This window comes from Athalia rosae, chromosome 1 (genome assembly GCF_917208135.1).
Source record: "Athalia rosae chromosome 1, iyAthRosa1.1, whole genome shotgun sequence".
Taxonomy (NCBI): domain Eukaryota; kingdom Metazoa; phylum Arthropoda; class Insecta; order Hymenoptera; family Athaliidae; genus Athalia; species Athalia rosae.
Window position 1 is genome coordinate 25,833,279 of NC_064026.1, and position 14,796 is coordinate 25,848,074.

The 14,796-nt window shown below is 37.6% G+C and overlaps 4 protein-coding genes across 8 annotated transcripts in view; 1 reads left to right on the forward strand and 3 right to left on the reverse strand.

Moving 5' to 3' along the window:
- The first annotated feature begins 23 nt into the window (after nt 1-23).
- On the forward strand, nt 24-1,133 carry LOC105685244 (60S ribosomal protein L36). The gene is made up of 4 exons (XM_012399187.3): nt 24-156; nt 345-471; nt 696-830; nt 989-1,133. The coding sequence occupies exons 2-4, from the start codon at nt 346-348 to the stop codon at nt 1,073-1,075; spliced, it is 348 nt and encodes a 115-aa protein (XP_012254610.1). The 5' UTR covers nt 24-156; nt 345; the 3' UTR covers nt 1,076-1,133.
- Nucleotides 1,134-1,317: 184 nt separating this feature from the next.
- On the reverse strand, nt 1,318-8,697 carry LOC105685243 (nuclear factor related to kappa-B-binding protein). Its single transcript, XM_012399186.3, has 15 exons — nt 8,031-8,697; nt 7,286-7,518; nt 6,923-7,185; nt 6,421-6,785; nt 5,943-6,292; nt 5,747-5,873; nt 5,490-5,605; nt 5,234-5,422; nt 4,867-5,085; nt 4,392-4,756; nt 3,887-4,219; nt 3,613-3,796; nt 2,661-3,501; nt 2,234-2,548; nt 1,318-2,151 (listed from the first exon to the last, which is right to left on the reverse strand). Exons 1-15 carry the CDS (start codon nt 8,232-8,234, stop codon nt 1,738-1,740), a joined length of 4,518 nt encoding a protein of 1,505 aa, XP_012254609.2. The 5' UTR covers nt 8,235-8,697; the 3' UTR covers nt 1,318-1,737.
- A 148-nt stretch (nt 8,698-8,845) lies between these two features.
- LOC105685157 (26S proteasome non-ATPase regulatory subunit 8) lies at nt 8,846-10,155 on the reverse strand. The gene is made up of 3 exons (XM_012399014.3): nt 9,995-10,155; nt 9,687-9,759; nt 8,846-9,580 (listed from the first exon to the last, which is right to left on the reverse strand). The coding sequence occupies exons 1-3, from the start codon at nt 10,100-10,102 to the stop codon at nt 8,961-8,963; spliced, it is 801 nt and encodes a 266-aa protein (XP_012254437.1). The 5' UTR covers nt 10,103-10,155; the 3' UTR covers nt 8,846-8,960.
- A 324-nt stretch (nt 10,156-10,479) lies between these two features.
- Nucleotides 10,480-14,796, reverse strand: part of LOC105685148 — a 43,205-nt gene continuing 38,888 nt past the window's right edge. For all 5 annotated transcript variants that reach the window (XM_012399002.3, XM_048648770.1, XM_048648771.1 and 2 more), the window contains exon 2: nt 10,480-13,341. In XM_012399002.3, coding sequence (XP_012254425.2) covers nt 12,443-13,341 — 899 coding nt within the window. In that variant the 3' untranslated portion in view covers nt 10,480-12,442. The remainder of the gene's footprint in view (nt 13,342-14,796) is intronic.

A 14,796-nucleotide genomic window follows, 5' to 3' on the forward strand; every position in this document is an offset into this window, starting at 1 on the left:
AAAATGGATTTCACAAAATTCAAATTAAATTTGCCGCTTTCGAATAAGGGACCGTATACGACGCACTCAATTGGCTCATATCAGGATCCGAAGAACGAAGTTTCACGATACTTCCGGCCTACCATTTCTTTCAGCGTGAGTCGCTCTATCGCTAAGGTGCGTTGAATTTGGAATCTCGGAATATCTTGTGAATCAGATTACATCAATCACATTATCATGCATATTAGTTTTTAATAATCATGCAGCAATTCCCCTGAACGTATATCTTTTCCATATAATTATACTAGGATTATTACTTTATGTCAGCGAAAACATAACCACTGGTGTTTGTGTTTTTATAACAGGATGGCACCTAGGTACGAATTGGCTGTGGGCCTGAACAAGGGCCACAAAACTGCAAAAATTCGTGTTGCTAAAAACAAATCAGAAAAAGAGAAAACCGTTACCATCCGCCCGGCTAGACTCAAGGGGGTAAGTGTCAAATTTGTCTGTATATAACCTCTAATATAATTAGTGCCGTGTCGCATTGAAGTTTTTCCAGAGAGCATGAAACGTTCTCGAATTTTTATCATTGAATACATACCAAATTAGTACTGATGAAATTTATTCCTTAAAATTGAACTCGGTATATCCCTAGTTTCCATCTATCACACACTGTCACATTTGATCTAATGGTTTATATTTTTGATATGCAGCGTCAAACCAAGCACAGCAAATTTGTGCGGGACTTGATTCGTGAAGTAACCGGACATGCTCCATATGAGAAGCGTGCTATGGAATTGCTGAAGGTCTCAAAAGATAAGCGAGCTCTGAAGTTCCTGAAGAGGAGGGTGAGTTGTTCCATTGATTATTTTGGTCTTTGATAATTACCTAGTTTCACAAATCATAGCAATTGTTTTGATTTGATGATCAGACAAAACCCTAGGTCTCACAGTAATAACTTTAGATTTGACAAGTTTGTCTATTTTACCATGTGTGTTCTCTTCAGTTGGGTACTCACATCCGTGCTAAGAGGAAGCGTGAGGAACTTGGTAACATTCTGGTCCAAATGAGGAAGGCTGCTGCTCATCATTAAACAATTTTTGTCTTGGAAAAACAAAATACGTTAAATCAATAAACAGTTTTAACACCAATGCAGCATTATTGTTTTTTGTACTCTACCTCTCCTATCACTCAAAAATAGTATAATTAGCTCTACAAAAACTTATTACATGGTAGTTCAGAAAAAAAATGTAAGCACCTCTTACGGAGATATTTCCACTCTTCCTGCCGTAAACGGCAGCTAACCTGGGATGAAGAATCAGCAGATTTCAAATGTAGTTTCAAGCGAATAGTTGTAATTGGGAGATTTTATACGATATGTACACGGTTTAACTTTCCACCTATGAATTCAGTATTTGATTTATAGGAATTAGTTAACTTCAGGGACTCACCAGTCACAACGTTACCACAATAGTGTTTAGATAAATTTAACTTACATATGAATATTAAAATCAATCTATAAATAATTCGAATATTGACCTCTTCACATTCTACACTTCAGCGTGGCAAGTACCAATCCGCAATAGGTGTCTATAAGGAGAGTGAAGATCATTAATTTATACTTTTGGATAAAGTAAATATGCACAATCTACATCCTTTGCGTTCCGGTCTGACACTTCATTACTATTTATATTACTATTAATTCCTATAATATTCACTAAGATTGTAGAAATAACCAGCAAAAACCGAAAATAATTATTCTTGTCTTGGTGTGCCATACGAATTTCGCGCAGCAGGTTGTTGCTGCTGCTGTTGCTGCGTTTGTTGATTAGCAGTCGAAGTTTGCACAGAAGGAGCAATAACACGTGCGTAGACAGCACCTGTCTTAAGCCCAGCAGGTGCAGGAATTACTTTTAATCCGTGCAACGTTTTGATGTTTAGCAACTGGCTTGGCAATATGATAGGTTGTTGCTGCTGTTGTTGTTTACTCAACACCACCCCTGTTGCTCCACCAGCGACAGTTACACCTTTACTACTGCTAGCCAACATGATTGGTTTCCCAGCAAGTTGGGCAGCCACCATTCGTACTGTTTGCGGTTGCTGTTGTTGCTGCTGAGAACTTACGATCACTTTTGACTGACCTGCAACTCCCTGTGCTTGCGATACGACCTGAAATCAGATTGAGACAACTGCTCATAAAAGCTCTGATATTTGCCAACGTGGTAAAATAGCAGAATGAAACGGAACTAACCTGATACTGTGTTTGTATCACTTGTTTTCCTTGTTTGTTTACTTGAGTTATGGGGCCTGTATGGCTCGTGGCAGTAGCTAATTTTAATCCTTTTTGAGCTAGTAAGCTTTCAACAGAGATTAATTGTCCACCGCCAGCACTTGTGAGAACTTTAGCGAGTATTTTTTGCTGTTGCTGCTGTTGCTGATGCGGCGACTGTTGTATTTGCACAGCTATTGGTTTACCACCAATTTGGGCAATTATACGTTGCATTCCAGAGGATTGTTGCTGCTGACTATTTACAAGACGCTGTTGGAGCTGCTGTTGTTGCTGTTGCTGTTGTAATCAAGCAAAACGTATTAGTAACAAATCTTCCATTTTACAAACAAAAATTTAATCTTCCTAACATACGACTTTATCAAAGCACTTCACAACTAAGACTACCGACCTTTAATTGTTGCTGCTGTAACTGTTGTTGAGTTGCCGGAGATGCAGATTGTTTGATAAATATTGTTTGTCCCTGTAATCCATGTCCGGTCAAAAGCGATTTAATTTGACCTGAACTAACAAGTTTGATTTGAGAAGCGAGCAGGGTTTTTCCAGGTAGAACATGTTGCTGCGGCTGTTGTTGTTGTTGTAACTGTTGGATTTGTGGTGGCTGTTGCTGTGATTGTGCTTGTACCGTCTGTTGTTGTTGCTGTGGCATTGCTTGTTGCTGTTGCGACTGTTGCTGCTGTTGCAGTTGTAGCTGTTGCTGTTGTTTAACAGCTTGCAAAATGCTTTTACCTGTTTGATTAGAACTTGTTGTTTGTTGTTGCAACTGTTGCGATACCTTCGTTCCAGGTAGTATGGTCGTCACATTAGAGTTTGTACTGCTATTAGCATTTGTCGAAACAGGTAACCCAGTAGACGCTTGTGTGTGAAGTACGGAATGACCAGAGAGTCGAATAGTTTGTAGACCAGCAGATGTGGATACTTGAATCTGATGATGTGAAAAGTGTTGATTTGATTGTAACAAACTCTGAGAAGCATTTGTCATGTGAGTTTTAGTGACGGCAATAGGTTTGCTGGTAACAATTTTCTTCATCTGTGGTGGCACGCTTAATTGTGGTTTTACTTCAACCGTCACCAATTTTTCCCTCTCTATCGGTGGATCGGGGGTTGTATTCACGGATACAGTGGCTACAGTAGCAGGACTATTCAAAGAAGTTGAGGCAGCAGGGACAACTGCAGGTACAGGTTGATCGTTTGAATCAACGATCATTTCTTCAGCTTTGCGACTTTCCTTTCTGCAATATTAACATCAAACGTTCACTACACACTTATACGCAATATCTATATTTCGGAAATTCTAATAGCTTCACAAGTTATTGCAAAAGAATTGGAAGGAGCATAATTACCTCGTAAGACCAGGCTGTGGAGTTGAAATTTTCTTTTCTCTTTTAGGAGTAGTTTCCTTGTTTAGAGGCTGCTCCTTACTTCCATTGACCGGCTTACTAATAGGATTAGCTGATTTATTGCGAGATGTTCCTCCAATATTTTTCTTATTTTTTGCCACACCTTGCAGTTGCTGGTGGTACATTTCTGTTCGTGTACATAAAAATGAAATTAAAAAACCTGGCATTGGCGCGTTGGTTACCTGCATAATTCAATGGACTGAACTAACATACTAACCAAATTCAGATTCAGATCGGGCTCGATGTAAATAAAGCCATTCCTTGCGTCTGGGGTAATACCTAACACAGGGATCAGCTTCATAGTGAAGCCTGTCAAGGGCGCCTGATACAACAGAGTGTAAATAGCCCTCCTTATCATGACCACCGTCGGCATGATCACCTTGGTCTCTAATATATTGCGAGTCCTTGAGCAGTTGACAAATATCCGCACGGGTCCCTTCGCCATTTGGTAATCTAGCCGTTGCATCTCTCACTAGTGCGAGTATTGTAACAAAGTTCGGTCGATCCGCTACTAGTAATGAATGACCCCGAGGTTTGTTTAATCCAGAAGCTATAATGAAACGATATTACCTAAATTAGGTTGAGAGCTTCATCAAGTAGCCAGCATGTTTAACATACAACCGAGTTATTGAAGGTATTCAGCAGGACGAACAAATAACCTGTATTGTTACAATCCATGCTTCTTCACTCGAAGCTGCAAATACAAATGGTTGATGACATACCAACATTATGTTGATAGATTCCTTTCACTGGACCAACGACTGATGCATAGCCATGCATGCGGTATGTAAATGCTTTGTGTGGCGTTGCATATCGCAGTTGTTCCTGCCTCCTGAACTCTTCCCGCTCTTCAGCAGTCGAGGGACGGACCTTCCACTCTGTTGGCCATAACGCTCTAGGTGGTTCCCATTCGCCCATGGCTCCCATAGACCCGTCTCCGATGCCTGAAGTTTCTATAGCAGGACTTCCACCTCTGCAACTACTATTGCTGCTGTTTGCAGGCTGTTGTTGTTGTTGCTGCAGCACTTGTTGTTTAGCAGCAATGGCAGTACTGCTCGTAGAGTGCACCGGAGGACCTAACGAGTCTCTGTGAAAATATTTAGCAAATTTAATTGCAGTTTTATGTCAAGCATCTTTTCTTCAGCTATTGGCTAGCAAAAAATATTGAAAAAATAAAGTTCAGTAAGTAATCAGCACCTGTGGGCAAGGAAACGTGCACAATAGGTTGCCAAACGAGAATCTGAATCTCTTCCAGCACCTATCCACGCATATACGCCTCTTCCTTTGTTCTCCAAATATGGGACAAGCTCTTGTTCTTGTTGGTGATCTGTCTCTTGTGAAGAGTAGACCAGCTCTCCAGCGAGAAACCCAAGAGCAAGAGGAACAAGGGCAGGCCAAGAAGGGGCCAAAGAATACCTGTAATCGAAATGAATAAGTTAACACCTGTTGAATTCTGAGGACATAGCATTGTATAAGCATTAGTTTCTAATGAATCAGCTTTGTCTTTCTGGACTCGGCTTCTTTGACTTGTGGTCATTTATAATAGTATTATGTGATAGTGTACCAGTCGTTGAGAGGAGAGATCGGATTGCCTTGCCATTGCATTACTGCATCCCTCATCTCTGCTGTACTCATTCGATATTCCCCCTTTGATACAAATGCATCCCTAAGAAGAGAAAAGAAACAGGAATGTGTTTCCTGCATCAGATCGCCCTCTCTCCCTTCTCCTTCTTGAGTAACATCACTGCCACACCTAAAGAAATGAATCAAGCATTTTCTCATCTGACGATTGAGTAAAGTTTGCAATTTGACGCACTTACTTGACATCATCCAAAAGATCAATCCCATTATCTAGTTGAATTGGTATCTGCATCATATCAATGCCATCTAAATTTAGCTGTTTTTTGTCATCCTCTTCGTCATCCTCGGTTTCTCTCTGTGACAGATAACAATTTCATACGCTCTGAAGATGTAGGGAATGTAAACGAGTATCAAATGTAATATAAAGTTGTAAATGAAAGCACCACAAATCATACTGATAATTACGTGCAGGGATACTTGAATTTTTTTTCTGTACCTCATCACCAGTTCTGATGTTAACCTCCGTTTTAATCTCTGAGTCATAGTCGAGATCCTCTGTCTCGGTCTTTACATCAGATATAGACATTGCTATAGAACCACTGGCATTCGATAATCCCGGACTCCTGAATTGAGTAAGTTATTGAATTTGAATCACAACATCATTTTATCAGTAGCTTCGAATAAATACGTACGAATTGACGAAAATTTTTTTCTTGGTAGGCAGCTGTTGTGTTTCATAGGTGTCAATGGGTTCAGCTTTAACGGAATTTAAAGCAGTGCCTGCATCCATAGTCATAATTTGCCGATGATCATTATCTATTGTGTGAGAATGATCACTGTTGTCACTCTCTGGTTTCACAGAATTATTGTGAGCAGATTTCATAGATGAGGGTGGACAAGAGGGTTGTTCAAGTTTAATACGTTTCTTGACAATCACTGGACGTATGGCATTGTTTAACGGTAGTTTATGCTTGTGTCCAATTTGGGCTCGCCTGGATAATTCAGCTAAGGAGATTCCCTGTGTATTCAACTCTGGATGGTTCTAAAAGAATGGATTATCTATATTTTATAACATAAATTTAACTGAGAAGTAATTACATGAGCATGAATTTCAATTGCCTATACGGTTCGATCTAATTGAAGAAGAAATAGCGAAAAATTTTCACTCACATCTCGCCGTGCTCGCCTCTTTTTGTGATCAGCTAACATGGATCGATAGGCATCATCTGATTGCTCATAGCCGAGCAGTGACAAACTATGATTTTCTATAGAAAATCCTATCTTTGATTGATGGAAAGTAGATGACACAGGTCTAACAGCATCTTCATCATGGTTTGATTGGAAAACTTTTGGAGGCGTTCCTTGGAATGCCATTGCTAGACGTTTCTTCTTTTTCTTGTTATTGATTAACTGTTGTTGAGAATAATGCTCCTCATCTTCTGAGGAACTTTCAATTGTGGCTCTCATATTTACTCCAAGTTCTGCCCTTAAAGCACTCAATTCTTCCAAGTATCGCTGCCTTGTTCTTTCCTCAACTAAGAGATTATTGATTATCATTGTGGCTGAGATATTGAGCAAATTAAATTACTCCCAGAAAAAGGCATATTACATGGAACTGGGAATGATGACATTTTATGAACTTTATGAAAAATGAAAATAGGTAATTACTTACCCATTGCAGGGCGTGGTTTATGCCAGTGGAATTTAGATATCCGATGTGTTGGTTGACTGAACCCTTGCTTATAAGCGTTTGATAAAAGGGATTCTCTTGATTTGAGCAATTGCCCAGCTAAATCATAAGACCTTTTTCGTTCTTCATACACTAATCGTCTTTGTTGTGCTTTTCGTACTAAACTACGCATTCTTCTTATATCAGGTCTGTAGTGACCAGCAGACAAATGATTATGGAATGCATCCAGAGCTGCAACGCCAAACCTGAAACAACAATTAACCAGTGATTTATGAGATTATACTGAGAGAACCCTTGCAAATAATGCAAACACTGAAATGACTTTACACACACTTATGATCTTACCGCGAATTTTCTCTATTGAACAGCATGTGTAAAGTTTTCTCAAGCTCTGCATCTTGATCACAGTCCTCAGGAAAGGTAGGTAAAAACCGAGATAAACATTCTCTATCGGTCTCACTTAAATTCTCGTTCCAGATTCGAGAATAGTCAAATAATTCTTGAAATATTGTGAGATGCTCACAGAGTCCTTGTGGAAGCTTTACTCGTGTACCCATGGCAACGCATGTTTCCCACCTCTGCAATAATATACATGTTAGGATATCAACGAAATACCAGTTCAAGTAAGTTATATTCTTTGTACATTAGATCAATAATTTTAACACCATCTTATTGGATTAAATTGTGATAATGATGACTGCTTTACTCTTAAGTCTAATAATGAAGTTGGTACAATATGAATTAAATTCAGTGAAAGAGTCACTGTCTAGATTATAACATGTACATACGATTGTTATTTTCTAGATTATAACATCAGTTGCACAACGCATTGCCAATTAGCTAATATCAAGCCGAATTTTCTATTTTTAAACTAAGTCGTAGCATGCGTGCTTCAAACATTACAATGTAAACAGGTGTATTATGGTTTACATCAAATAAACTGAGAATCGGTACAGTTGCTGCGACATGTACTCGCTTCATGTTTGACGTTGATATCAAACTTGAGAAGATGTTAAGTGATATGCAATATATTTTGCTAACTTCAAGCCTGCTACTCTTGAACTAAGAAGTACAAAAGTGTACCACGCACCACGGTGTCTTCGGAATTTTCATTATCTCCTGTGGAGGTCTGACTGTCGGAGGCACTAGTACACTGCTCTTCAGCGCTGTCATCTCCAGTATCAGCAGTACTGCTGGTGCTACTACTGCTGCTGCTATTAGATCTTGTCGAATCCTCATCCTCTTCTTCTTCCTCCTCCACAGAGTCTCCTCCAGAACACTCATCCATATCCATACCCCTCAGAATATCAAACGAAATTGTAATTGTTGCAGACTCAAGTAATGCCTAGTATATCACAAGCGTTTGCTACCAACGCGCTTTCCAAATGACGTACGCCACTAAACCCGCACACAGATATTCCCTGTCATAACTACGTACAAGTCGTCACATATTAGAAAACTTTCAGTCATGGCGCAGACAAATTCCGGCCATAATGTTTTCGTTGAGGCTTTATTTTAGGTGAATCAGACTATCTGAAGACTACAGAAATGATCAAAAGCTTGGTGTGTCGCTAGGATTGAGGCTAATAAATTTTTATGATACTGTAATCTCATTCATGCATGTATGTATGTACATGTTTATAAATAAGAATCAGATCAGTATACACTGATGCGGGTCTCTATTTGCCATGCATTGCCATTTTAGTTTCAGCCGTGGCCTCATAAATTGCTCCCCATTTCTTCAGAATTGTGGCCATCGTGGCGCTAGCTAGCGTGTAGATAATCGAACATTGAAAACGCCGTTCACATCTGTGTTCCCTTCTTCCGGAAATAATGGATAGAATTCGCCCACAGCGCCCTCGCTATTCTCGTAACGAATGCAGAAAACAAAATTTCCAAGTGTAGTTCTATTTTCTGTACCTCTTTCATCCGTCATTTTTTTAATAGTTTTTAATACAAATTTCAAAGTACATTAAGTATAGCAATAATCCTTCAATAAAGTTTTTGATAATTATCAGATTCACACAATCATTTCCAATTCTCTTGCATAGTCTATCGCTAAAGTTGCCAAATCCGAGCTAGGAATGGGTTCCTCGGATTTCTTTTCATTCGGTAAACCAAAGTGAAAGTACCCATCTTTACCCAGATTCCAATTCTTCTTTGTCCCAAATGCCTTTATTTCTTTTTCAGTAGTTAAGTTCAACATCCTGAGAGCATCTTTCAGAGATATTTTGTCGTACGCATTTTCCATACAAGCTCCAATTTCATCACGGATTGTGTTCAATAAAATGTCAATGAAAAAGTTGTAAGATGCTGCAGGTACGTTTCCTTTGGCAAGAAATATCTTGTTGTAAGATCCTTCCATCAAATACTGTTCCAAACTGAGCGGGTGCCTTATGTAAACATCAGATTGTATTTGATCAGAAGGTAAAAGTTCCAATTCTGTGTGAAATTCTGCTACTCTATTTTGTGACAATAGGAAGAGAAGATTCAATCCTAAAAGTTGATATTTGTACGCAGATTCTGGCAACTCAAGCTTGTAGTCAAAATAATAACATTTTAATTGTGCCATGTAACGCTCAAATGATGGTATATCTTCAGTGGCAATACTCCATTGTGCTCCAATCTCAAGGATATCACCTATCGTGGAATAAAAACGATTTGTCAACATTTGGGCTTTGACTAATCATTACAGATATGGTAAGATATACGGTAATGTCGGATTCTTTCAATGAATTCAACTTACGAGCAATCAGAAGCTCCTTCTGTGATGCGCTGCTGTTCGATGTTGGTAGGAACATCAACTGCGTCAACCCAATCTAAATTGAACGCAAATTGATTTGACGTAATTATAGACTGATTTTTACGTTCCCAAAAGTAACTAGTAACTTACTCTATGGGAACACTAAATTATAAATTGTTTAATATAAATCTCCCAATTTATCAAAAAAGGATGATTGTACACTTTGACATATTCTAAGAGAGGTTAGGTTAGCCATCCACGAGATTTCAATGAAGTGATTAGCTGCACATAATTCAGAATCCTTTTCGTACCTTTAATTTGTTCAACAGTTGACCACATTGTTGTAAATTGCATGGTTTTTTCGTCCATTCGTGTTTTAAAGTTTGATATAATGACACAACTTCTTTGAGCGCCGCCATCTTTCAGCTACTTTTTATTCATCAATTTCTAGTTCCTGTGATTCAAGCTTTGAGTAGGTATAGATGGTAGATTCAAGTAGCAAGCACGCACGCTACCATACAAAATGTGAAGCTCACGTAAAAATAGCGAAGCTTGCGGTTTACACCGCTCACACTGACGAACGTGTAGTATATTGTCTCTCCGATAGAGAGCGGGAGCTTTCAGTGTTGAAAATACTAATTATAATAATTCCGCCAATTTTTTGCCACTTATATTATTTACTCTGAACATTCGAATCGGTTCAGCTTATTAAAAACCAAATAGGGTATATATACATTAGACGAACAGGATACTAATGCCAATAGCTTGCTAGACGTAGAGAAAATACCAAATCTTGTTTGTTTTTTATGTTTATAGATTTATTCGCATTTTTTCGTATAATTGGTAACTGATTTTATGTAACTAGTTCTATAACTTACACAACGTACGAAAATTTCATACATAACTACTTAACATATGGGCTAATATAGCTATTTACATAATATTGGGCCACGTTTGTTTGTTTTCATATAATTCTACAAAATTTAAATTTTGTTTGTTCTTTTCTTTTCTTTTATATCTGTTTTCATTCAAACGAAACTTGGCTTTACCAAAAACCATGCCAACCACAGCCTGGGCACTATATGGAAGCTTGGAATTCTACTTTAGATAACTGCAGCTCATTTTGGTCGATATCAAAATTCAGATTGATCAAAAATTTGGTTTGGGAGAAATCGATTCAACGAAACAAAAAAACATTAACGCAATAACATTTTCAACTTGAACAACAAAAAAAATGATTTTATAATTTCGGCCATGAATTATTCTTACTGTTAGAGTACCCCAATGAAAAATTATAATGATTAAAGGAAATATTGGTGCATATATATGATTTTTCCCCTCTGTACTTTTGTTGAAAGTTGAAAACATTCATTTGGACAATGACAGAGAGTACGACGATGACGTGATAATAATAATGATCATAATGATAAATGGTAATAATCGTAATTATAGAAATATTATTAAACATAGTAATAAAATGATATCAATAGCAATAATAATGATAATAATCGCAGCATTCAATGTACGAGAAAATTGTGTGGATAAATGTGTCTTATGTGTATATATGTATAAACACACACATATGTATATTCATACCAGAACTGCCACATTCGTATATATTCTTTAGTTTTTTGAATAATCTTTAACGGTTAAGTACAAAATATGTGATGATAAATATAAGATGTCGAATTTTTTTTGAACATAGATATCGGAATATCTATAGGAATACGTCCTTTCGCACGAGCTAGGTGTACATCATCTGATATTGTCAAATGGACACAGAGTAGAGGCACCAAAAAGCGAGAAAAAAACCATACAAGAAAAAAATAACAAAAAGGAACAATTATAATAAATTTGAATAATCAAATTGTTCTAAAAATAGTAAAGAAAACAACCGAAGCAATTCGTTTTAGTTACTCTGCTATAATTTTTACTAAGAGTAAAATGCTCCTTACAAGAAATAATTATTGACGCTAAAAGTAATGGAACAATACAGACAACAATATTAAAATATAAACCTAAATCTATACGACATAATATTAATTTCAAAAAATTTGAAATTAAAAAGCAATGTTATATATATGTATGTACGCGTCATTTCTTCTTAAATTCGCCTGATCGTTCATCTTGCATTCATCTCATTTTTGTCATTCGCTCTTTTTAACTTATATACAATTTTCTTTTTGTGTCAACGTGATTTTAAAAAAGTATTTTTTTTTTTATATATATACAAACAATATGTATAGAGATATACACCTACAACTGTTTATACCAGAGGGGTACCCTTGCCAAAGCTTACGATGAGGATAAAAGAAAACTAGTCACCTCTGCTCTTTCTATTTTCTCATTAGTTTTGCTCAAAAAAAATTTTCACTCATTCCAGTGATTCTGTCTCGTTTTAACATAAACAACACGAATATCAACAATAAATCCCAAACCATCTGATGCAGAGACAATCTGAATTTGTGTTTATTTGTGCGCGTTTTCCTTCTTTTTTTTTTTTTGATATCCTAACGTATATATAAATTTGACTAATGGCATTGAAAATAAAATAGAACTGGATTTTGAGCTAACGAAAAAAATCTTTGAACAACGAAAGAAAGAACTGAGTGAAAAAAATAACTGTACAATGGGAAATGAAAAACGAAAAGAAAAACATATGATAATAGTCGTAAGCGAAAGAATCTCTCTCGTATAAACCTTGTATACAGATATACAGTTTTGAATACATCTGATTATTATCTTTGTATAAATTTGCTCTATGTTTCTAATCCTGGTACGAGACTATGAAAAGTTTGAATATCATGGAAGGCTCGTCCGCAGCTTTGATTGTTATTTCGTTCGAATTTTGACAAATCATAGTGTTCGTCCAGGGATTGAAAGTCAACAAGTCGTTCTTCGAGAGTTTTAGTTGAGTCTGAGAACCTCGAAAATTCAGAAATCCTCTCGGCGTCGCAAACGTCTTGACCATCCGTAACATCCATCATGCCAGATTCCGTTGAATACAACCGACTGTCCGATGTCCTCAATGGATTTTCACTGCAGCTTAAAGAACTTTCGGCAATATCGTTCAAGAATAGACCGCTATCTGATGGATTTAGTCGGCTTTTGGTTGAATTTAGCGAATCCATGTTTAGACGATTTTCAACGACATCCATTGCGTTAGCAGCGTCAGAGCTATCCGAATGAGGCATAACGACGTCATCGATGTGGGAAAGGAGCCTTGGAGTTGGTGATAAGATGTAAAATTCGCTAAAGACATCCTGGAAATCTAGATCGTCGTGCCGTTGTTTTTTAGGACTTGAATCATCGTCCAAAGTTTCGTCACCCAATCTTTTCCTTTGTAGTAAATCATTTTCCGTATTATCCACGTTCATACTTCCATTCAAACTATTTTCCTTTGAATCGTCGAGGTAGGTTACCGACAACCCATAACTCCTCGACTTCTCGTCACGGTTTTCTCTTTGTAATCTCCTGACTGCGTTATTTATCAATACCGAACGACAGAGCGAAGCTTCCGGATCTTCGATGCGCCGCAGTTTTCCAGCCGAAATCTTCAACAGACGACGACGTTCCTCCCTGGCTCGATATTTTGCGGATATCATTGTTGGACGACTTCTTCGAATTACTAAATCTTCTTCAAGTCTCATTTTCGCGTCTGTAACAAAGAAAATCAAGAATTTTCGTTAGTTCAACACAATTTTGTTCTACGCAAATACAAGAGAGAAAGTAAGAAAGAAGAAATACAAAAAACAAAGTTTAAGACAGATATTTTCTGGGGGATTTCAAACTCCGACCACATGGTCTTATTCCGAAGAGATAAATAAGAGGTTTCATGGGGTGCGACGCCCTCGCGAGTGTTTAAGTGTCGGAGATGATTTTTTAACGGTATTCAGCTCATTTAGTTACTGCCGGAGGATGTGACGTCACGAGAAGTCGGAAGTGACTTCCCCATGTCGCAGCTATGCCCAAAAGTGTTGCGACCCTCGTTGGTCAAAAATAGATCACGTATACATACGAGTATAGCATTAGCTAGTTGGCTCTTAGAAAAAAGGGTCTTTGCTCTTAAACCGAGGTTAATGCGCATAAGGTATATTTTAGTTGGTGCGATACGCCGTTTCATCCGAAAGTCTCATCCTGCACTATTTGAAAATCGATTCAACAAAACGAGCCATTTTCCGGAAGAATTCAACCGGTTTTTTAAAGATCGCTACGCATCCGTATACTGTGTAAATATTAGAAATAAATGTAAATATCGACCTACGACCGAATAAATGAAACACACAGGTTGTAAAAGGAAATACGCAGAGGTTAAAACTTTTGATAACATTAGCGGATAATGATCGACGCATACAAAATATCGAATTATGCACAATTGTTACTTAGGGCTCCCACAGCTATATAGGGGACGACTCCTCCCTTAGAAGATATAATCTTTGTTAATTTACCTACGCGTCTATTTATCGGAGTTTTATGCATCGCCTAGATCCCAAGGCTACCATTAAAACTAGAGATCGGACAGTGGTTAACTTTCTCTGCGAGCGAAAAATGCTGAGACACGTTACCTAACCGCTGCAAAGTTAGCGGTACTCTAGTGATGACGTTCACTTGTGCAAATCTGTATGTATATATCTGACACGAAGTCTACCGTCGTCTATTATACTTGTAATAATGTATAAAAAGTAAATTTAACAATTAATATTGAAATATTATCAATTTCATTGAAATCTTGGATAAACAAAAGTGGCAATTTTTTCTTTTCTTCAAATAAAATTTCAACAACTTCACAATGTAAAATTATATAAGACTAAAACTGAATACATTTAATGTTAGAATTTAGGTCCAACGATTTGAAAAAAAGCGGAAGTTTGCGTGGGGTGGGGGAAAATAAATGAAATATCGAGTACGAATAGTGGGAGGAGAATGAGTCTGGAGAGAATAATGCTTCTACTGCACAAGCATACGTTTTGGTAAGGAAGTGTTGTGCCGAGGAGCGTTATGTGTTGCGCAAATCGAAATGGAAAGTAACTACTTGGTAGGATCCTCGTTGGTCACGAGCGCCACCAAAAGACCTTGGATGGAATGTATACCGGGCAAAAAGAATTACCGAATA